We start from the raw sequence: 25839 nt of genomic DNA on the forward strand, positions 1-25839 counted from the left end.
GCTCTTTCAGCTCATCTTTCTCTGTCTCTCTCTCTCTCTCTCTGCAAGTCAGCCACTTTTGTTTGCCATTCATCCTCCCAGTTGAAGCCATCTCCGAAATCTTCACAATCATTCAACCTTTCCACACTCCCCACTCTCATTTTTTCATTCATATTTTTCTCGCTATTCTTGCCCTCTATCATGCCACTCATCTCCTGCCTCTGAATCACCAATGTCCGTCATAGTCTCAACGAGGTCAGTTATAGTCATCTCTAACTCACCAAGTTCCTCCTATTGCGTGCATTTTGCACATATACATATTTTCCCTTCTTTCACCTGCCACATGTATAACTGCCAGAATGCATACATTCCACAAGTCCCGCATGCCACAAAATCCCTCATTATATCACGCAAAATGCAGTCCTTAAATGCGGGAGGACTTGGTGATATGCCATTTGCAATTTTAGCTGCCTCTGAAGCCATTATTCAAAATAGTCTTCGGAGATGGTCTCAATTCAAAATAGTGTCGAGGAACTATTACAACTAAATGCTAAATAAGTATATTTGAGTATAGCTATAGGTATAATTATATAAGTATAAAACATATTTAAGTATACTAAATATCTAAATAATTAAAACTTATGTTATCTTCTTCTCGTCCACCGCTATGCATCCGATGCTGACCCCGCCTTCTCGGTAACCAAAAATACATGATATAGAGACAACAACTAACTCCAAAAACAATGACTGAAGGACACTTGTATTACAGAAAAACAATGTAGCACCTTAGATGTTAACAAACAACTTAGATGTTATTCCATCTAAGACTTAGTCTTTTTGAAGGCGTAAGTTTCTTTCTTTCTCTTTACCATTCCTCAACCAGGAAAGTTAATAGAAATCAATGGCAATTATAGCAAGCCTTTCAAAATGGAAAGAGATGTGCATTGATGCTTTCACCGATGTTCGTTTAACCTGGATTTGGAATATATAATAAATAGGCTTGGAAAACAGTGGTACTAGAATTAGAATTGGTGATAATAAAAGAAATCAATACTGTTAGATTCACTGATGACATTGACCTAATAGCAGATGAACATCAGAATTTCTAAGGCAGCATTTGCAAATCAAAAACGATATCTTTGGGAAAAAAGCATGAAAATGTCAGTTAATATTTTGTAACTTTAACAAAATAAGCTAAATATGTCTTGCATTCAGCTGTTTATATTTAGTTATTTATTTGTCTGCCTCATTGCACATTGTTAACTCTGTCTTATGATACAAATGTAAGAATTGGACGTTACTTAAAGAAGATGAGAAAAGGCTATTGACCTTCAAGATGAAGTTAAAGAAAACATTTGAAGATACCATATGCTGCACATGTGACAAATTTAGTAGGAAAAGCCACTCCATCGCTAAAATACAACAAAATATGACTAAATACATTGAAAACAGCTCCAGTGGATCTGATAGTTATCTAAAATAGCACTAGAGGGCTTGATTTCGGTAAAAACAGTAGGAGACAGCCTAGAATCACCTGGATAGATAATATTACAAAATGAGGTAATTCTTCATTCTCCACCTTGTTAAGGAGATCCCAGTACACATAGAGAGACTACAGAGACTATGGGTGAAGAAGAAGTTTCTTTTGTTGCATCATGAAACATCATTAGGGTATCTCTGATCATGTTTGGTCCCCATCATTAGGACCTCTCTTCCCCTCTCCACCCTCCTACCCATTTTTTTTTCCATGTGGGATGAGTGAAAGCCTTCGAGAGCATGCCATGCAGAACCTACCCAGAATCCTCTCCTCATTCACGTGTATAGCAGTGAAGGAAATTGTTCCTAACAGAATATAATGATAGCGGTCTTTATCCAGAGGTGTATGGTGTGTGTATGCTATGTGGAAGGTACCTTTGTCTATCTTTCAACTCCATGTTGCATGCATGTACTCTGTCACCAGCCATGAAGGGTATCATTAACGGCGACATTATTTCTGTGGAGCAAGAGACCTCCCACAAAACGTAATACAGAAAACAATAAAAATTCAACCAAAGGTCAAAATAAATAAACTGATAACTTTACACCCCTTTTAGATTAGGAAGTGGTAGTCAAAAACATAAAAAAAAAAAAAAGTCTGGTTCAAGGCTATTCCATGTCCAGACATAATTTGAAGCTCCTGTAAAATAGGTTATTTTATTGATTTATCAAGTATTTTCTTTAGGTTAGTTTGTGTATTTTTACTATGTTATCATGGTTTTTATTGCATTCAATATATTATTATTATTACGTGACACATCCAAGGAGTCCAAAGACTCATCGTGGGAGAACAATGTATTCTACTATGCTACATACATCTCATCATCATCCCTACTACTTAATTCTCCAACTACACACAACGCTATCTACACTCCATCATCACCCACAACAACAACAGTATTTACTGAAATAAAGAGCCAAAAGGCTTCATTTTGGTGATGCACAATTAAATAAATCAAGTGGATACCAAATCCAGCACCACTTCAAGGCTGAATGAAAAACCACAAAAGTCCTGCAAAGAATCCGACCAGAGAGCCCACAGGAACAAACCCACCAGGACCCACGAGTTGTCCCATCGCAAACCACACAGAAGACACAGCCGCCACTCAAGCATCCATACATTCTATTTGCTAACATATTTTCAGACATATTGTTAAATTAAGATAGTTTTAAAAATAGCACCAAAAACTCTGCAGAACAATAATAAGCAATGTCAAAAGCTGAGAATAACATTTGTATGGAGCCTAGAAACAAGTTGATGTTGAAACGAACATTGACATTTAAGGATATGGAAATCATTTTGCCTCTTTACAAGACCTTGATACAACAATACTTGGACTACTGTGTTCAGATTTGGTCTCCTGTGTTTGGACAAGATAAAGAAGTTGTGTAAAGGCTACAAAGATGATATCGGGATTATGGAATATAGATCATGAGGATAGATTGAGAGTGTGTAGACAGATGAAAGAGGTCTATAAAATTTTGAAAGAGTGTTTTAGGATACGGACTGATATTTTTCATTATATGAAAGGCAGGGAGAGGACAAGGATCATGGAAGTTGGTTTGCAGTTAAGAAAGGTTTAGAGCTAGATTGTTCTCTCATTGATTTGTGAGTGAGTGAGTGGAACAGTTTACCTGTTGAAGTAGTGAGTGCATCTAATGTGAATGAGTTTAAAAGAAGGTATGATAGTTGGTGTAGGCAATGTATGGCCTTCCTCAATGAGTACTTGACTTCCTAGAGGTCTAATAATAATATACACAAAGAGACGTACCCCCCAAAATGTTACTAATATAAAAGTTTTTTGTTGGAAGTGAAAAACTTCCAGCAACTTTCTCTAATCCAGAGTATTTTAATAATAAGGTGTGACACCTTTTGGCTATTCGTATAAGACAATATGACTTCTGCATTACTTCAATCTTAGTATAGTTTGCCCACCGATTAGAGGTCCCTCGACACTTCTGCCATGTCAGAAAAAGGAGAATCCATTCCGATAATAGGGTAATCAATCTGTCTTCTGGGATGTGTTTGTTTATTATTACAGGTCGGAAAATTTAGCTTTTCTTTTACGAACACTGTAGTTTTTAAAGTGTAACTATTTTGCTTGTATAACAATTGGAAAAATGTACGTAGAGTATTAACAAAATTAAAAAAGGTATAGCATAAAACAAAAATTTAACTAAGTTTATTTTTAAGAAAGTTTTCTATAAAATAAAAATAATTATACAGAAAAACAGAAATTTTTTCAAATGAATTTAGATATTCTAAACTTACAGTTGAGAGAACTGAGACACTTTAATGTCCTAAACCGATTAATTATTTATGACTTGTTGTGACTCTTTTAACAGACCCATGCAAAAAAAAAGGTTGGGAAAAAATACTATTATCAAATCCTTTTAATCTTCATAGTCATCTGAATCGGTGTCCGAATCGCCATCACTTTCACTTAAACTGATCAACAAAGGTTCACATAATTCTTCAATAATTCCGTCTCTGTCCCAATACATAGTTCAGAAAGCTTAAAAAGTTTCGACATGTCAATATCTCCAGTTACGTTGCGATGGTGAATGAAACTTTTCACTTCTGCCCAAACATACTCAATAGTATTAATATCGCAATGATGTGGTGGTAGCCTCAAAGCTAGAAATCCATGCTCTTTGAGCATCGTGTCGAATTTAAATAGTTTAGTTATGGGCGAATTTCTTTTGACCAAATTAAGCAATTCAATTATTCGCTTATCTGGGGAATGAGAAATGTAATTTGCAGAGAGCCAATCCATAAGAACTTGCTTCTTATTAGACCAATTTGGAACTTTGTTTGATCGAATAGAGTGATATGAAGTATTATCAATTATAACAACAGCATTTTTAGGAAGATTTGGAATCAGTTTTTCTTCTGCCCACTTTTCGAAGATTGTAGAATTCATTTGCCTATGGTAATTGGCTTTATATAGTAAGTTTGAATTCGGTAAAAAACCCATTTCTCCACCCGCTCACAAAATTATGCGCTGCACGCATTTCCGGTTTGTAGTACTCCACATTCTTCTTTAGACTGCCAACATTTTCCATAAGTTAAATTACTATCTAATAACTAATATTTAAGGAATTGACAGTGTATACTAGAAATATAGATTAAATAAACTTTAATATATACTTTCCAATATTTCGGCGAACGTCACGTTGCCATCTTCTTGGGAACTTACTACAAAGACACCTGCATACAAGTACTAATAAAAGCAAAAAAAAAAAAAAAAAAGTTCCCAAGAAGATGGCAACGTGACGTTCGCCGAAATATCGGAAAGTATATATTAAAGTTTATTTAATCTATATTTCTAGTATACGCTGTCAATTCCTTAAATATTAGTTATCATGTTTAACCAGCATATAAGCCTCTCAACAAGAATAAATTACTATCAATCCAAGTTTCATCTAGATACACAATCGGTCTTTTATCCTCCCTGAAACGTCTTATTGCTCTCAAATACTGCGTTCTAGATAAAACAATGTCACTTCGCTCCATGATAAGTTTCCTTTTATTCTGGGACTTTTTAAAACAAAATCCGATTTCATGAAGTATTTTCCTTAAAGTTTCTCTTTTCCAAGGAAAATTAATTTCGGAACAGTTGGCACTCTTTTCTCGACCACGTAAAATTCGTGAATAGTTCTTCTTATAACGTCTACATCAAAATCATTCAAAGCTATGGTTTCGATGGTTTTCTTTACTCTGGTGCTTTTTTTTAGGAGATTTAAATTTTGGCTTACCTTCACCTTTTGATTCCCTATGAATTCTTTTAACAGTCGACCCTGATATGCCTGCAATTGCACTTGCACGTTTTATGACTTGAGAAAGGGGAACAAGGAGACGATTCTTTTTTGCAGAATGTCAGCACATTATTCAATATTCTTTTGCAAGAGCTACTGAAACGTTTAACAACAGAACTTGTTGACTGTACTGGATCCATCATACAAATTAATAATAAAAAAAAAATACAAAAAAAGCAATAACAAAAATCAAGCTAGTGCTAGTACAGCGACAGACAAGAAAGCACGTGATTTTGCATGTTGATGACCAATTCGTGCATCCTTCATTTCTTTCTCCCCTTCAGCATGAATCGACTATTCTTGGCAAAATGCCAAGGAGATATGCTTTGCATTATGGGATACTAAGGCAAGTGATGTGAAGTCATTAGCTTCTTTATACGAGTTGCCCCAGTCCTGGAAATAGTTCAGGCACAAACTTGTTTGCTTACACTTGGATAAAGGATTAAACCAAGTATATAATTTCTTGGTATCTTTAATTTATAATATAATATAAAAGATCCTTTCACCACTTTCTGCTTTAAGTAGCATATTAGAACCACTAGTCTTTCATCTTAATTAGTTTTTAGTTGATTTTCTAATGATGATATACCATTGAGTTTGATTATGCTTATCAAGATGGGACTAGAAATATTAACTTACCAAAAGTTATTAGTAATTTGTGTTGTTCACATCTTCTCTACAGTTAAATGAAATCACAGTAGGGTAACTGCCCCCAAAACCTTGTTTCCTTAATACCAGCAGTGAATGAAAACATCACATCTGGTGTCAAAAATGGGAGATTATTAAAACAATGATTAATACAAATATGTGCTCTCAAGGAATGGTAGAACAAAAGCAACACAGAAAAAATATACCAACCACCAATGGTCCCTCACATGGTTACATGAAAGTTCACTGAAAAACAATTCATCGAATGGCAATTCCTCGAATGAATGATTCATCGAAAATTTTTCGATGAATTCTTTCATAATTCATTGAAAAGTCATTTTTCTTGCAAACTACTGTTTAAAAGAGTTTGGTAACAATACTGAACGTTACTCAAGTTACAGACAACATATGGAAGTGATCAATGAAATGTAATAATTATTTGTTTGCATTTTATTTATAACATTTTATGTAAGTGTGCATACTGTTTCATTGTGCAGATAGCGATTCTACCAAATTTTGTCATAATAACACTAGTTAGACTGAAATTAAAACTTACATATATATCTTAACTGTAAAATTTCATCCAGCCAGAGCAGAATTACTAATATAATTTCGAAACTTCTTTGCAGCTTCTTGTACTGTTGACTTCTGCGAATTACGCTATGACAGAGAGTTATTGTAATACATGATTTCGACAAGTTGTTTCTTTGTAGCTCCGAATAGGGCTTGTGTAGTTCAGTCGGTACAAATGAAGCCCTTTAATTAGAAAGACCTGGGTTGGAATCCCATATACGACGAGCATAATTTTTATCAATCCTTTTCAACTGAGGGTGAGTTAGCAGGCCTAATACATTCCATGAACACAAAAATAATACGGACATCAGTTATCGGACACGAAAGACAATAAGAAACCATTTTGTTCTATAATTATTCCCTATTAAAGTAGCATTGCTATCTCAAAAATCATTAGGATGAGGAGAATAGCATTAATCATTATTACTACTAATACTACTACTCATAATAATAATAATAATACATCTGTTGTTAATAATATTATATTAATTAACCCTTTGAATTAAAGGATTTCTCTGAGTATAATAATAAAATATATAGGAATTCATAGTAAAATATTGGAAAACTTTAAAAAGAAATCATTCCTGAAGGGTTTTTTTCAGTCCCTTTTATCAGAACAGTTTACGCTCACAACCTCCAAAGACAAGCCATTTCAGTCATGCACTGCTCTATATGAGAAAAAAATCTATCTCTCACTCTTTTCTTAACTGCATATATTGTCATCCTTCCATAAATACCTTCTCGTCCTTTCCCTGCCCTGCATAAAATAAAAACTTCTATCTACTGGTATCCTGTATGACCTTTTCAGAAGTTTGTAAGTTTCAATGATATCACTCTCCTTTCTCCTGTTTGCTAGTGTCTGTAGTCAACAAATTCTCGGTTTCTCCTTATAATCTACATTCCACAGTCCCAATGCCATCTCAGAAATCAGGAGTCCAGATCTGTGCACATTAGTCCAGATGAGGTTGTATCAAAAAGTAAAGTGACAAAATGACTTGCTTGTTTGTCAACATTCGTTTCAGCATTGCAATTATCCTCTGAGTTGTATTTGCTGTTGATGTTGTATGGCCTCCTGAACTTCAACTTCCAGTCTCGTAAAACTCCAGAATTCCTAGCCTGGTCAGTTTCTGATAGTAATTCCACCAGTATAATATGCTATTGATATCCCATTACACCAAGGTGCCTTACTTTATTAGCATGGAACTGACACAATTTTTACATGCCCACAGATCCTGCTTATTTAAGTCATTCTGCATGTTAGTTGCAGAATTCCCTGATTAACCTGCCTATCTTTGCATCATCATCAGCAGCAGCAGCAAATAGTTGCATGTCGCCTGTTAAATCCTTCCCATTGTGGACCAAGGGCTGATCTCTGGGGTATACCATTGGTCACATTAAATCTTGCAGATTTGCATCCTCCTTACACCACTTTTTTTTGTCTGCTAGTCCAAACTAATAGTTTATAATCCAATCTCATATCATCAAAAACTTCCGCAAAGTCCAAGAGTATTGTTTATCCATTCCCATTGATGAACTCGACCATCACATTATTATAAAATATGAGCAAGTTACTCAGACATGAACTTTTCCCTAGGAAACCCAATGCAGTTTATTGCTAAATATAGTTTTCTCTGTCAACCCATTTGTTCGCAGTCTGTTATCAACTTTTACAAAATCTTCACCACCTCTCCAAAGATACAGATACTGATAGGTCAATAGATAGATGCATCAGTCTTTGCACCATCCTTATGTAATAGAATTGTCATACATTTTTTCCACTTCTGTGGAATCTTCTTTTAGCATCCATACATATATATCCTGTCAGTCCCTGTTGTTGCATAAACTGAATTCATACTCATTTTAACAGCTCTAGTACCTCCTCCTCGCAGTCATTTCTCCCGCCGAGTCTGTCTGGCCTAAATAACTAATGCTGCAATTAAGTATATTTTGTACCCCCCCCCCAAGCATGCGGTGGTTTTTGTCCTGTGTAAAGATGTAATGTTATGTAGAGGCTTTCTGAGTAAGAAATTCCCATTTCCTCCTTTCTCCAATACTAAGAAGAGAACCCTGCACTAAGAGTTCTTATGATACCCCATTTTTGAAATGGATAGTGGTGTGATATAAGATGTGGATTAGGTGGCAGACAACTTTCATCACCCTTTGTGAGACCACATTTATTAGAGGCCTGAAGTGTCATGAAAAAGTACAATATTTAGTCTCTAGAACAAGGATTTTTTGATTACTGATTATATAACCATTTACAGCTTTTCATGGGTGAGATTCACACAGACACACAAATTCCTTTGGTGTCTTCTTCCTGTAGACTTCTGTTAAGGCACAAACTTAACTGTTTGCTTACTTGGGATTAGGAGTTAAATAACCAAGCTTATAAAATTACTTGGTAACCCTAATATACAGTATCCCCAAGTTAAAAAATTAATTACATCTATATCTCCTCCAGAGATTCTTATTAAAAATAAAAACACCTTGTAGCAACTTGTATAGGTAAAGTTGATAAGGCTCTGTATTACTAAAACCTTGGTATTTAGGGTCTAGCTACTCACTGAGGAGACCTCAAAAAAGGTTTGAAACCGGTCTGGGTAGTGATCCCACCCATAATGTATTGCAGTATACATCTTCTAGTGAGATGTGCTTTACATTATGGGAAATATTAAGAATAGTGATCACAGCTTTACCCACCTTTACAATGAGTTGCCCTGTTGTTGTACCATCTTTAGACTTGAACTATGTTTCAGGTGCAAACTTAACTGTTTGCTTACTTGGGATTAGGAGTTAAATAACCAAGCTTATAAAATTACTTGGTAATCCTAATATACAGTATCCCCAAGTTAAAAAATTAATTATATATGTAGTGTGTGTGTCACAATTCAAAAAAGTATTGACGTTCCCATTATTAATCAAAATGGTTTTCTCTTCTTACTTTGTAGGAGGCAATCTTCTGCATCAGCAGCAGCTTTAGCAAAAGCTATTAGTTCCTCCACACTGACAGCATCCAGTCCAGAGGTAAGTTTCGGTTTTCTATGTGATGTCTTTTCATTCTGTAATTTTTTAAAAAAATGTTGAGATCCATGAAATAATAATAATTTAACAGAGATCTTATTTACCTTTCTAAAATTATTATTTTTCTTCACAAATGCTATATAAGATATTTCTCTCTCTTTCTCTAAAATTAAAACTTTTTGAAGACTTAATTGCCAGAATCTTTATATATTTTTTGATGTTTTTTTTTTCATATCTTTCTTACTTTTTTATTTATATATGTATGTGTATATATATATATATATATATATATATTTTTTTTTTTTTTGTTCTCATTTCATTTTTTCCACAATATGTTTACTTTATTTGCATATAAAATACAATCATGTTAACCATTCACTTCCAGGTAATTCAAAAATGAAACTTATCAGAATGTAAATTTCATTCAATATTTCATGCCTATCATTCTTGATTTGGAAGCCAGTTATTTTCTTTTCATGTAGATAATAATTGCACTGAGAAAACTTTGAATCAGTAAACTTTATTATATTTTCTTTAATTGTATCTCTTGTTTTCCCTTTATTATCATGAGTTGGTTCTTCATAATCTATACACTCTTCTGAGCTTGAAGAGTTTTCATTTGATGATCCACAGCCTTCTCCATCTTTACATTTTTTATTACTTCTTTTTCTTTTATATGTAGTTCTTTTTTTTTTTAATTTTTTTTGTTTATCCTCAATTTTTTTTTATTAATTCATGTTTCCTTTTTGGTGATCTTGTCTGCATATTAAGTTCTTTCAATTATTATCTTGCTTGCTTGCTTGTCTGTTTCTTCTAAAGTTTCTCCTTGTAGAACAGTTTCATGTGTTTGCATTTCCTTTTGTACCTGTCCAGTTGTTATACTAGGTTCATTATTGGTAATTTCCACTGATGTTCCAACAGCATTTGACTGGGAAAGGGGCTCCTGCAGTTCTGGAATTTTCGGGCTGATTTCTAGCTGATTTGGTTGTGCACTTTTTGTGATTTTACCAAGTGTAGTTGTTTAAATGCATCATCTTTACTAGACTGAATTGGAAGATCCAGGAACTCTTCATTATGTCTCTCTGATATATATGGTGTTCCCACTCTTTCAGCAAAAGTTCTAAGGGGACAGGTATTAACGCGGTGTTCAGAACTTTCGCATTTCTGACATGGTTTGAGTTGATTAGCAATATCTCCGATCTCCATGCATTTGAAGCATTTAGATTTGGGGCAGTTACCACCTAAGTGATCATACATACCATAACTTGGATTGTACCGATGTTGACAAAATTTGGTACGGATGTCTTCATATCTATTGTGAGGGTGACATCACCAGTAAACCAATTTGGATCTTCATCTGATAAGCCCTTTCATATATTACTAATCTTACCCTATTTCGAAAATGTCTATATAAGAATTTCATTACTGTTCTCTATATATTTTCTTTAATAGCTCAATAAGCTGTTATTGAGCTATTAAAGCTCTGATCACGGCAGGAGGGTGACAGCAATAGCCGAGCCTCAGCTAGAACTTCATTGGCTACAACATTGCCATACATTACCCTCCAAGGGTATTAATCACCATATCTCATGGACGATTTCTTCCAGCTCTGTGATACTAAAGTTGAAGTAATGCAGAAGATGGCTACTTGCATATTTTCATATACAAGTAGCCAAAAGGTGTCACACCTTATTATTAAAATACTCTGGATTAGAGATAGTTGTTGGAAGTTTTTCCACTTGGTTATACCATAAATTTGAAGATGCCAAGAAATTATATACTTGGTTTAATCCTTTATCCAAGTGTAAGCAAACAAAGCTTGCTTACAATATCCCATAATGCATAGCATTATACATACCCGTAAGGATTTGTGCTTTGCATTATGGGATACTAAGGCAAGTGATATGAAGTCATGTCATTAGCTTCAATATATGAGTTGCCTTAGTCCTGAAAATAGTTCAGGTGCAAACTTTGTTTACTTATACATGGATAAAGGATTAAACCAAGTATATAATTTCTTGGTATCTTTAATTTAAATCATCCTGCTGGACTTCTACATTGTTGTTCCTAACTATTTTCCTTTCTAGTTTATATTGTCAGCAAACATCTAGATATTTCCCATCAAACCATTCCATATATTACCACCATACAAATTAAATAACATTGGCCTTCTCTTTTGATTTTACTTTGCCATATGTGAAACCAAGATTGAATTATTGCTTCTATTAATTGGGTTTTATTGGTGGGTTGCTTCTGACTAACAAGTTTCTTTAGTCAGCTCCATAGATTTTCGATTGGGTTAAGGTCTGGGCTTTTCCCAGGCCATTCCAGCAGTGGAATATGATTATCTTGAAACCACTTTTTGCACACAGCAGCAACATGACATGGAGCTGAATCCTATTGAAATATAAATGCTTCATTATCTTGGAAAAGATCACGTGCGGAAGGCTTCAGTTTGGGCTCAAGTATTTCATTTATATTCCCATTAATCATGCAAATTCTGCCCACACCTTTTGATGTCATAAACCCCAGATCATAACACTAAGTGGGTGTTTCACGGTAGGTTAATGCAGTCAGGATGCAAATCTTCTCCTTACTTATTTTATGATGTCACTACCAAACAGGGAGATTTTGGTCTCATCATTCCAAATAACACTGTCCCATTGTTCTGCTGTTAACATAGGTTTTAGCCCAGTTTAATCTTCTCAACCTTTGTTTGAGAGATAAAAATGGCTTTTTTCGTGGAATTCTAGCATTTAGACCAAATTCCTGCAGTCTGCGCTGAACAGTCCTTGCACTCAACTTCACATTGTATTGCACCATTTCATCTTGTATACACCCAGATGATTTTCTTCTGTCACGTAGTCACAGTCTCTCAATTCTTCGAAAAAAGCCATTTGTCAGTGTGTTATGCGATTGCTTTACCAGTCTGGTTTTGTAGTGACTGAGTCTCCTTATACCTCTTCAAAAATTTAGAAATGCTTCCTTTGGTTAAGTTTCCACCAATTTTTCTTCTAATTTCTTCATAACTGTAGCCTTATTCACTTAATAGAACTATTTTACATCACTTTCTGGGTGACCAGTCAACTCTTTGTGCCATTTCTTTAATTTTATTACGTTTTACAAGCTCACTAAATGAAAGAACACAGAAAAACCCAACCAACTTGATAGCAATCGCATAACACACTGACAAATGTCCTCCTCTCAGCTCCAATATGACATCAATAGCTGACTCCTACTATGACCTTATTGGCTCATTGCCAAAACAAGATGACACCTGATTGACTCTCTAAACACTCATGCTCATTGGCTACATTCAAATGAAAGGAAAACTACTTCATATCAACCTAAGCAAGTTGTGCTTCTTTTTTCTGGATATTTGGCTATAACTTTTCATAGATTACAGATAATTGAACAAACTTTGTTGCATTACATTCTTGATTAAATTATTTTTCCATTGATATATACTTTTATGGTATTACACCAAACAAACGTGGTGTTATGCGCCATCAAACCTCAAAAATACACTTTTTCCAAAATGTTTCCACAATTTTGGCCACTAGTGTACCTTCTTTATGGAACTTCTTGTGTGATTCGCTGCAACTCATGGTCTTTCTCTCTCTCTCTCTCTCTCCCTCCTCAGTTGGGGAAAGATTATACACTCCATTCACAATCACATCCTATGACTCTTAACCTTCATGTGCCCTCCAGTACATACTACTTGACATTGTTGTCCCTTAACCCTCAAGTAATTCATTCTCCTTATTCCCTGATGTTATCTCTTCATTCCAACTAAAATGCCCCAGTTTAAATCACCCATAATGATTACCTTGCTCACTAAGCCAAAGTTGCCTATACATTTCTTTTTCTCTAACTTGTACATTCCTTGACCTGTAGCAACATCCCACCAAGTATCTCATTCCATAAACCTCCAGTCCAGGAAAAAACTGCCTCTTTTTTTTCCTGTTGTATCTCAACCTTCCATAGACATAATTCCTCTGCTATATGGCATCAAGCACTCTCCCTTCCTTCTTACCTTTCCTATCTTCACAAAAAACAACATATCCCTTCATTTCAAACCCATCAAGATGTCATTCTTATCCAACCATGTTTCACTTATTCCAGCTATTTTATCTATCTTATTTCTGACACTCCTGGCATTCCTGATATGGATCACATTATGAAAGAAAGTGGCATTAGGCCTGATATTAGAATTGGAGATGTCAAACTTAGCCCTTTGCTTCATGCAATGTAAGTCTCCAGGATTCTCTAATTAAATTGAATAACTGATTAACATCTAAGTATGCAGTACTTAGATAAACATGAAAACTTTACCACATATAAATATAAGAATAAGGGAACAATATATATATATATATATTTTTTTTTTTTTTTTTTTTTTTTTTTTTTTTTTTTCAAAATTCATTTTTACTTGGTTGGAATATTATGAAAAAGCTTTAATGACTAATACCGAGAGAAAAAAAGATGACATGGTATATTTGAAAAGATACTACTAGTTTACTAGTTTCGTTAAATTGATCAACATCTTCAGGTATCGCAAAAGAATCTGTGACTATAGCACAGATATTTGCGATTTGAACCTGCAGCTTATTAAAAAATGAATAAACTAACCCCTCTATTGTCAAGTTGGCAAGTTTTGTTGGTATCGTTAAAACTCTTATAGAGTCATCACTCTATGTTCCAATGAGGAATCTCACAGCTGAACAGTATATATGCCACACACCTTCTTATCTGATGGCTACTATTTCAACAAATTACTTAAACCTCCTTCCAATGCTCGACCTTCTTTACATACAGATTATAAGTGTGATCACGCCCTATATCCAGGATTCATCTGAAAAAAATAGCAGATCTTTGAAAATATTTCTATGCCACCTTCAAGCCCATTTGAAACTAGCTACCTTTATCCATTTTCCCTAAGAACTAACTCCTTCTCTCCATTCCTAGTATGTGCAAAGTGTCTGTAGTTGTCATTATGGATAGACTAGAATATAAGTTAGTATCTGCTTTAAAAAAAAAAAAAAAAAAATCTGTAAGCATGACTGTGGATGGTAGCATCTAGCACAGTGTTTCTCAATGTGGGGCATATGCCCCACAGGGGGAAATAGAAAATGATGTTTCATTCGTCACTTCATCACTGATATACTCAAAACAGTCCCCCCCCACCATTGTCGGCAAGAGGGGGGGGGCACTGAAATCTTTGAGGCATTGAGGTGGGGCATGGTCCAAAAAACAGGAAATACTGGTCTAGCAGATTATGCCTTGGACAACAAGTACAAAGAAACAAATGGGGGGGGCTGCTTCTTTGTGGCAAGTTCTCATATAAGACATTTTTTAGAATCTGTATATCCCCTTAAAATCCAACAGAATAAATAATAAGTATGGATGTATTAAACAACCTAAAATATGGGAAACAGCAATTTTTACGCATCCCAGATTACTTTAAGTTTCACTTTACTTTGCGTTTTTTGTGGGTTACAATTAATATTGAATCGCCAAAGATGACAATTTTACAATATTCTGTGACAGAAACAGAATATTGCAAAAATTTAAACTGGTTTTTAATTCATCCTTGTGTTGTTTTTGGAAGGCAGCGGGAGTGATTGGCCTCAGAAAATCACATCCCTTCCTTCCAGAACAGCTCACTATATGCCTCTTATGAGCTTTCTACAGCCCACCATGTGAGGGGCTGTAGTTACCTGTTTGAGGTGGAGGGAACCTCTTATTGACAGTACTAGCCCCTTTCTTGTCCTTATTCTTTTCTATGCTTTTCTTCCTATATACGTTGTTAGTATTTTTTTTACTATCCTGCCTTTCAGTATTTAGGTAGCTGGATCTCAGAGAAAGGAACTTCAGAGTTGGACATTAGAAATAGAATATGCAAAGCTAAATCGGCATTTATGGAAATGAAGAGAATTTCAATAAACAAGAATACTAAAAGAGATGTTAGAATTGGAATAGTTAAAGCAACAGTTTGGAGTATTGCAAGTTATGGAAGTGAGTCGTGGACACTCAGAAAGAGCAATATTGAAAGAATTAATGCATTGGAAATATGGTGTTATAGAAAGATGGAAAAGATTAACTATACAGAGAGAATATCAAATCAAGAAGTTTTAAGACGAGTTGGAATGGAAAGAACACTGCTCAAGAATATTATGCAAAGAAAGACCAGATTTGCAGGACATCTTCTGAGAGGTTCTTCAGGACACCTGACAAGAACTGTATTACAAGGGAAAGTTGAGGTGGAAGAGAAGACCGTGGAATGGGCTTGTTTAAGAATGATGGAAGTTACAGACAGAGAGAAATGGAGAAGAGCTGCTCATCTGCAGCAACCCCCTCGTTAGAGGATGCTACTGGATGACGATGACGCCTTTCAGGCCATCATTGGGATCCAACACCTTACTGCTGTGCAATGCAAACTGTGGGCATCCTAAAAGGAGGATCCCAGTGGCTTTGCACCACTTTGGCCACTGCTTTTGCAAAACAGTCAGTCCTGGATGGCCTAACCAGGATCATTTGGCTGCCAGGCTTGCCTGCAAGGGTCAACAGTGTTGCAATAAGTCTCCTTCACCATGGTCCAGGTTAGCTTTGTCATTCCAATCCCGAGCACAGTTATTGTTTGCTGGGAAGCTCTGGCACTACTTTGGCCACTGCCTCAGTGCACATCCTCAAGTTTATCAGGGCTCTCAGTAAGCTATTGGGTCATCCAACTATGTTCAGAAACCATTGAAACAATGGCTGAAGGCAAATAAGCAAAAAAACATCAGAGGGAGCTACAAACATACCAACATTTTTAATACTGTACTTGGTTGAAGAATGTCCAGTCAGGAAAGCATTATCCTTCTTCATCTGGAAGGGTTGGCAGAAATCAGTTACAAATCTCAGTTCAGAGGACATACTTGTAGAAGCATCTCCTTCACAAAACATCCATCAGAGGAATGCCAATCACATTTTATCCACAAAACTTTGATTTTTTTTTTTCCCAGGGATAATATCAGATTGGGATCTCCTTGATGTCCCAGATGAAGAAATCTGCTCTGAAATTAAATATCAAGGAGTGACAGTCATGAGGAGAATACTTATGTGTAGGGATGGTCACCTGGTACCTACCAGGAGTATCATCTTTTAAGCACATCTACACACCACCACCACCACCATCTGTGAAAGCAAAATATTTGCTGGCCTGGTTGGCCAAGTGGTTAGTGTACCTGCTCTCCGACCAACTGGCTGTAAATTCCAATCCTACCATGGTCATGAGTGTTTGGGGTTGTCTTCAGGTAGGAGATGAATTTCATCATCTGGTATGAGATCACTACCCTGCTTATTGAATGCCTGAAGTGGCTTGAAAAAGTACCATGATTGGTCTCTAGATAGGGTTTCCAGTCTATGTAAAAAAATAAATAAATAAATAAATAATACAAAATATAGAAAATCAATAAAAGTAGAAAAAATTCTTAGCTCACCCATGGTATGAATGTACTGTCAGTTTACAAATAAAATTTGTCCATGGTAATAAAGCTCACAAGAATAAGAACTGTAAGAACAAAAATACCAAAATATCCTAATTGTGAGAAATATAGGGAATATACCCTACATACTCTCAAGCATGTCAAAGGTAGAAGGATGAAAGGGAAATCTAAAATTTAAAAACAGCAGTGCATTCCATACCTAGAGGTGACAAGGCAGTATACCACAAAAGTTTTAATATCTGGTGATAAACCCTCTTTGGCTGAGAAGGCAACTTTAAAGAAACCGTCAGTGAGGACTTTGAAGTGTGTCAATCCTGGTTTCTCATAACTACAGCATCCCTGAAACAGTATGATTTCTTTGCTATCTTTCTCTCAAGTGCTCAAAAGAAGAGAAAAAAAAAAAGCAATATTGGAGTCATCCCTGCAGATATGGCAAAAATAGTCCCACTACCTGAGCTGAGAATCCACTAATTAAAAAAAAAAAAAAGGTTTGCACTTCAAAGGATCAAATATATTTTCTTGATGAAAAAGAGATAATGAACACTGGCTATCCAATTCTCCAAACCGGCCATTATGGATCAAATATGCATCCTCGTACGCTTCGTATCCATCATATATTTCAATGTAATATGAATGGTATTACAATTTTAATATGCACTTTGCACCCATAGTAACTTGGACATATATATACGTCCTGGCCAGTAGCATGGTTAATGATAACACCACATATATTTCTACAGTGGAATTGTCGCTGATTCCATCAAAACATCAGTTACATCAAAGCTATCTTGCAGAAGTATAAACCAACATGTTTCTGCCTTCAGGAATCATACCTGAAGCCCACTGATGAGTTGATGTTGAGTAGCCATCACTTGTAAGGACAGGACAGTGATGGACCTATGGAGGAGTCGCCATCCTTGTGGGCACTATATACTCCCTTGCAGTAAGTCCTACTTAATACCAGTATAAAAATAATTGCTATCCGACTCACAGACTAATAATAGTGTTATTGTTGTTACTGTTATTATCTGAGAGATAATAATAATAATAGGGATGATGTATAGGGGAGGCCAGTTTGGTTAGCATATCCACTCTCTAGCAAGAGGCTGCAGATTTGAATCCTGCAAAGGGCATGAATGTTTGTGATTGTTTCTCACCTTCATACATTCACTCATCCAAGTATATATATACAGACTCTCCCAAGATGAACCGGGTCACCATGGGGGAAGTAGACCCAGCCCTCCCACAATGGGAGAGGCCTTCACTCTGCAGTGGGTAGAAAAGACAGGCTGATCATCATGGGGAGGCTGTATATCATTCATACCATATGAAACTCATTCACACAAGATGCACTCACCACTTTAAGAAACAAACTATTTCACTCACTCACTGCTCTATGAGAGAAAAATCTAGCTCTTATCTCTTTCTTAATCAAACTTAACTTCTATGGATGCCTCGTGTTCTGTCCCCGTCTTCCATATAATGAAATTTTCATCAGATGATATCCTATAACACCCAATCAGAAGTTTATAGATGTTGTAGTATTCTACATCTACCTTCCTCCTGTAGATATCCCTCAGGGTTACCTTTATCTTGTCATATTGCTGTTACCACCTCCATTTAAGTAGGCACAACACCCTGTGAGGTAGTGCATGAACAAACATTGGATGAAAAGGTGTTGAACCTCTTCCTCTTGAACACAGGAAACAACACCTTTCATATGCCTACCCAAACATTCATTGCCATCAACTTAAATGCCTGCTCACCCTCCCTTCCTATTGTTCAAGTGGGAAACTGAAAACAACCGATTTGGGAGTGATCATTTCTCTGTGATATCCATTTTCCTACATGGGCAACCATGCACTGCATCACAGATACCACAATAGAAAATTGAGCAGGTTGACTGGCCCACCTTCTCTGCTTTAGTAGAATTCAATTCTGCAACAGTCAGCTCATCTGCCATTAGTGAGCAGTGAACCATGTGACAAAGCATATTATGCAAACTTCGACAACTGCAAACTATAAAGCCTATAATAGTTGGTTTCCACATTTCCCTAAGTCATGGTGGAATGAACATTGCACAGTATCGCATGCGTTCTTCTGAGCTTCCTTGGATTTGATGTTTCTGGAGATACCCACAACAACATCAGACTTCATTGCTTTCAAATATGCTTGTGCCCAAGCAAGACACATCCATCATCAGAGTTGGAAGGAAACCTGGATTCAATATATGTCATCCATAACAAGAATGACCAATGATAAAGAAGTCCGGGACAAAATCCGGATAATGAAAAGCAGATGCAATCTGCCAGCTCTCCTTACTTGAATATAATAAATGCATAGTTGCTGACACACTCAAGGACTTTCCCACTAAAACATCAGCAGTATTCACATGAATGTCTTGCTCAGAAATGTAAAGCACATAAACAACAAATTCAGTTTTTTTTTTTTTTTTTTTTTTTTTTTTTGAGCATTGCTGAAGAATACAATGAGCAGTTCACTAAAGAAGAAATGAAAGCTGCTTTGCTTAAATATCACCCAACTGTTGTTGAACCAGACAGCATCAGAAGATCCAAAATCACCAACAAGCTATTGACTATTCACTCTAACAAGCTGCTTGTGGAAGACTATAAAAATGGCCAGTTCTCATAGTTCATGGTTTCTGAAGAGAAACAGTTTTTCTTCCAGAATACAATCTGGCTTCTGCAAATATCATCATCATCATCAAATTCCTGCGCCATGTACCCTCAAGGGGTGTACAGGATATGACAGTACTACATGAAAAAATTACATCATTACTAACTTCCTATCTACAATTTTCCTCCAAATCAGTCTGTTACTTGTCAAGACTCCAACATTATCAGATCTTATATTTCTATCGTCTAAGGCACTTTGTACCGTATCAATCCACCTATATCTTGGTCTTCCTCTGGGTCGTTTTCCTGCCAACCTGGCAGAGAACACTTGTTTTGCTAATCTTTCCTCTCCCATTCTATTTAAGTGACCATACCACCTGAGATTAGCTCTGCTAACGCATTCTGGATGCTGACAATGTCAAGTTCTTTCCTAATATCCTCATTTTTAATATGATATTGCCATTGATGCCATCTGCTCACGCCTCTAATCTTTCTCAGGACTCTCATATCTGCGGTCTCTAGTCTTTGATCAAGTGTTTTACTTCTGACCCAGCTCTCAGATCCATAAGTTAAAACTGGTTTGAACACTGTCTTGTATACAGCTAATTTAGTGTTCCGACTAATTTCTTTCTTATTATTGAATAAATCCATATGAATTTATTCAATGAATAACAGAGGGGATAATGTACATCCTTGTCTCACACCAGATTTAACATTAAACCATCTTCCTGTACTTCCTTCAATTCTAACTGCTGACTTACAACTCAAATAAAGACTAAGTATTGCTTGATATAATGCCCCATTGACACCATATAACTGCAGCATATTGAATAGCTTCTCTCTTGGCACCTTGTCATATCCCTTTTCCAAATCGACAAAACTTAAATACAGATATTTGTTATATTCCCATGCTTTCTCAACTATTTGTCGTAAAGTGAAGATCTGATCCTGGCAGCCTCTATTTGGCCTGAATCCAGCTTGTTCTTCACCAAGCTTTTCTTCCACAATTCTTCTCAACCGTTTCTCAAGTATACTTGCATAGATCTTGCCAGGAACACTCAGTAGGGAAATACCTCTGTAATTCTCACATTCAGTTTTATTTCCCTTTTTATATATGGGTACTATGAGAGCTCTACTCCAATCATTGGGAATTCGTCCCTCTGTCCAGGCTTTCTGAACTATGCAGTGCAGCCACTGTAAGACTTTTATACCACCATACTTCAGCATTTCTGGTCGATCATCTACTCCTGCTGCCTTTCCACATTTCAAGCCTTTGATGGCTTTTTCTACTTCAAGTATGGATATGTATTCCTGACTGCATGCCTGGTCAGTGTTTTTTATCACTGTGCTGTCATCACTGCTTGTTTCATTTAGCAGTTTTTCAAAGTAATTACTCTATACTTCAAGGATATCTTTTTCTCCTGTTTTCATGTCACCTTTATCATCTCTAACTCTTTTTACAGCACTCTTTCCTCCATTCCTAAGCTTCTTCAACAACCTCCAGAATATTTTGCCACCTTCTTGATATTTATTTTCTATATTCTTGCCAAAGTCCTCCCATGACTTTTGTTTAGCTAGTTTTACACACTGTTTAGCTTTCTTACATTTGTCTCTGTGTTCTGTAAGAGTAAAAGCTGACTTATTTGCCAGGAACTTTTGATATGCTTTCTTCTTTTCCTTCACTGCCTCTTTAACTTCCTGTGTCCACCAGGGAGTTCTGATTTTTTTATCCTTGCACACAACCTCACCACATTCCTCTCTGGCAGAATCAATCAATGTTTTCTTCAGAGTTTGCCACTGAATCTCCAAGGTTTGATTCCTGTTCTCAAAGTCTTTCATTTTCTTTTCAATAATCTTTCTGTATTTTAGTCTACAGTTCACATCTGAGAGCTGCTCAACTTTTATTCGCTTTAAAACTTTCTTACATGTTATTCTTTTCAATATGAAATTCACTTTTATCCTGCTCAAGACTAAATAGTGATCACTTCCAATTTCAAATCCTCTGTACACTCTGGTGTCCTGCACCAGGGAGAAAACATCACTATCAACAATAACATAGTCAATGAGACTTTTCTTATTCCTAGCCTCTTCTCTCCATGTGAATTTGTGCACATTTTTATGTTGGAACATGGTGTTAGTAATAACCAGTCCATGTCCTGAGCAGAAATCCAACAGAAATTTGCCATTGTTATTAGCTTTGCTCTTTTCTCCAAATTTTCCCAAAATATTTTTGTATGTCTCACAATCATTTCCTACTCTGTTATTTAGATCCCCAACAAGGACCAACTTTTCCTTTTTCATTGTGTCAGTTGCTTTTTCTAGAGCGTCAAAAAATTCCTCCACTTCTACCTTAGTAGAGCCTTCTGTGGGACCATAGGCACAAATAAGTCTCATTGTCCAGTTCCCCATTCTCATATTTGCCCACATTACTCTACTTGAGACTGACTGCCATTCAAGAAGATTAGCCTCGTATTTTGTGTTGAATACTATGGCTACTCCTTCTTTTCCTTGATTGTCATTGCCTGAATATAACATTTTGTATTTATTGCTCAGAAAGATATCACCAGTTTTGGTCTTTTTTGTTTCAGTCACCCCTATTATGTCGATCTGGTACTTATCTAATTCCTCAGCTAGCTCCATTTCTTTGCCATTCAGGCTTCTTACATTGATAGTACCGATCTTTAACTCTGGTGATGTTGATTTGGGGTGTGTTTTCAGATTTGTTCCAGTAGCTGACTTTTCGCTGTTCGCCCTGGTTCTCTGGCAAAAACAACGGGGGCCTTGTTTAACTGGGCGATGCCCCAGCTGGCATGAAATTTTGTCATGTTGTGTACCATCATTTTTTATTTTTGTTTAACCAATAAGAATACAATTTGGTTGGCTAAATCCCAAATTGCCAGCCCATCCTCGTTCGTTTAGTATCAAAGTAGATACCCAACAGGGTGCACCACGAGAAGGTGAGGATTGGACATTAGGTCAGAAGCCCTGGTCGGTTCTCCGCATTCCTTTAAAGGCTATGTGGAGGTCTCCTCTCAGTTATTCTGCAAATATTGTTCTATAAACCGATTATCTAGTCCAGTTGGAAGCATCCATTAGATATGCATTCCTGAAATGTGAGCATTTAGTATTGTTTTTTTTTTTTATATGGAATAGGTGTACAACACTGCTTGGAGATTTCAAATGCTGAAAGACATACACAATTTTGATTTCAGAGGGGAATCTTCCTCTTTTTTATCCAACCAAATCTTTCAAGTTTGAATGGGAACTGTTCTCTCCCTACCACATGCCTATGAGAAGGGAGTCTTACAAGGCTTAGTTTTTAATGTCACATTTTTGCAATCATGGTTAACTCAGTAACCAAACAACTTCCTCCAACTGAAACTAATGCCTTCTGTGAGGTAAAGCCTTTACCATCTGCTGTCATTCATACAATATGAGAATCATTGAAAGACATGCAGCAAGCTATTGAGCATCTTTCAAAATGGATTCCAGTTTTCACAGCAGAAGATAGTTTGTGTGCATTTTTGCTGCATTTTGGTTTTCATCCTAATTCAGACTAGGACAAGCTTGAATTCCAGTTGCATCATAAGCCAAATTCTTGGGGCTCATATTTGACAATAAACTCACCTTCTTCGTTACATACATCAGTTGTGAGATTATTATTATTACATAACACCTCCACGGAGTCCAGCGACTCATCGAAAGAGGCACCTACTCTACAACTCTCCATCTCCACCAATGCACCAACTGCAGCTACCATAGTCTATACCAATGCCATCTACTGCAAACCACCAACACTATTATTTTCACAGGCAATCAAAAACATCCCTGCTCATAGTGGGATTTGAACCCGCAGCATAATTTTGTGATATATATATATATATATATATATATATATATCACAAAAATAAAAGCCCTGCCAAACCATCTCACATGGCCAACTGTTTTTTTGTTCATGGTGGGAGAATTTGTACAATATACATATTAGACTGCAATAAGATAGTTTTCAGCAGCTGTTTCAAGCCCATAGAATCAAATACTCTGATTTTTTTTTTTTTTTTTTTTGCCTGTGTACAGTTATGGTTGAAAATCAGAGACCCTAGTGAGATCTGCTATCTTCCCAGACAGCATATCATCTTCCCAAATCCAACTAGAATGTAACAACTTTGCAACTGAGCTGTAGGGTATCCAGCTTGTAAAATACACTAGACTGTATCACTATGAAAAGTGCATAATGTACTCAGATTCATGAAGTTCTCCACAGGCATTAAGATGTCTAGAGCTACAGAAACATCCACAACTCTCCTGATTCCAACATCTCTTTTCCCAGTTAAGGAAGCTGCACTTGGATGTTTGCTTCTGTTGGATTCCAAGCCATATTGGGATTAAGGAGACGAAGCTGCAGTTGCTGCAGCTAGGTCATCTGGTTTCTCAAGTCTCCATCATTTGCCTGTCCCATACCTTTTAAACTTTTATCCCAGTGGCAGACATGGAATAGAGAGATCAGTAATAAGCTTAATTGAATTAAGCCATAAATTTAATTATGGTGACACGTTAGTTATCTCTTCATCGGATGCCACTTATAAATGGAGATAATCTTGGGTCAGCTATCTCTGATTAGCTACCAGTGAAGATCAAACTGTTCACTTGGTCTCCAAAAGTTAGATAGGGCTAAAATGGCCTTACCTATTCCCTATAAGGGAATAAAAGGCATTAGCTGATTTGTGATTTTTAAATTGTGGCAGTGTAATCTGTGCAGGATTTATAAAGAGGAAGTAGTTCTTGCTTAGCTCTGCATAGGTCAAGTCATCTCACATGCTCCTCCTTATTTGAGAGATGATTACATGACTGTGTGTGAGTTCTTTAATACCAGACTATCAGTCGTATTTTAATCAAAATGCAGTCACTATCTGTCTGAGCCTTTGTTTTTAAATTTTACCGTGTCAATGTATACCATCTTAAGTAAATTATGTCGTATTAGTTTATTAGTAGTGTTTAGTGTGTGTGTGTGTGTGTGTGTGTGTGTATATATATATATATATATATATATATGCTTTTATTACCTTGTTTTTTATGACTTTATGAATTTTTCTACATTTATTTTTATACTCCTTTTGTTTTTACACACCTTTTACATCAGTTTTTATATACTGATTTTTTTATAACTATTTATGCTTTTTATTTATTATCTTGTGTACTGATGCAGATGACCCTGGATGTCCTTGTGCCATTATAAAACAAACAAGCTTTCACAGAAAGAGAGAGAGTAGAAGAAGAATCTTGACCAGTTTGACAGTTTAGATATCAACAGATCTTCTGCTTGATAGTGTTTCTACATCCCAGTCTCTAATTGTCTGCAAAATCAATGGGATAATTGTTTGTTGCTGACTTTTACTCCCTTTTTTATGATAGGTTGATTATATGCTTGCCTTTATTTTGCAAGGTGGATACTAGATTTCACGGACAACTGGGTAACAGCCAACTACATGTACCCATTCCAGTTCATCTGCTGACATGCTTTTAAGGTTTGACAACCAACAAATTGAACTGCTGGATCAAAATCAAAGGAACACTTAGTGCCTATCCAAGCTTGTTTCCCCCCTCCCCTTTCTCATAGGCTCCTCATCATCTACACTGCTTCACTGTGCTTACCAGAATACCATCCTTAAAAAAAAAAAGTCACTTAAAATATCCATAATGCCTTAGGCTGACAGTGATGTCACCAATTCGTAATATCAAAACTAGCTTATGTCCTCAGGATATCATGGACAATACATGAGGATGTATCTTGTATATGTCCTCATTCAGAATAAATGAGAAGAGAATTACCATATTTGCCGGCGTATAAGATGCACATTTTTTCTTTGAAAATAGGTCTGAAAAACAGGGTGCATCTTATACGCCGATACTCAGTTTTTTTTATTACTTTCATTTCTGGAAAGTTTTCTCTTCCCCGAGTTACGCGATTTCTTTCTTGCTACCTTGCGGTGTGGGAGACCATTCCAGTTACGTAGAGTTCAGTGGATGCGCATGTGCTGTCATGAAGATCACAGAAGATCAATTTAGAGAAAATTTAACGGATCTGCCGTTAAATTTTCTCTAAATTGTTGTATGAGGATTCAGATTCTGATTTAGAA

General features: G+C 36.2%; 1 protein-coding gene across 1 annotated transcript in view; it reads left to right on the top strand.

The window, feature by feature from the left end:
- Positions 1-25839, top strand: part of LOC150106699 (sister chromatid cohesion protein PDS5 homolog A-like) — a 670786-nt gene that overhangs the window by 636668 nt on the left and 8279 nt on the right. Inside the window, exon 33 of the mRNA XM_090393290.1 lies at positions 9504-9579. Within this exon, the coding sequence (XP_090249416.1) occupies positions 9504-9579 (76 nt within the window). The remainder of the gene's footprint in view (positions 1-9503; positions 9580-25839) is intronic.

The sequence above is a fragment of the Typopeltis vanoorti genome, chromosome 5, assembly GCF_054136105.1.
Source record: "Typopeltis vanoorti isolate ZY-2024b chromosome 5, IOZ_Tvanoo_1.0, whole genome shotgun sequence".
Lineage (NCBI taxonomy): Eukaryota > Metazoa > Arthropoda > Arachnida > Uropygi > Thelyphonidae > Typopeltis > Typopeltis vanoorti.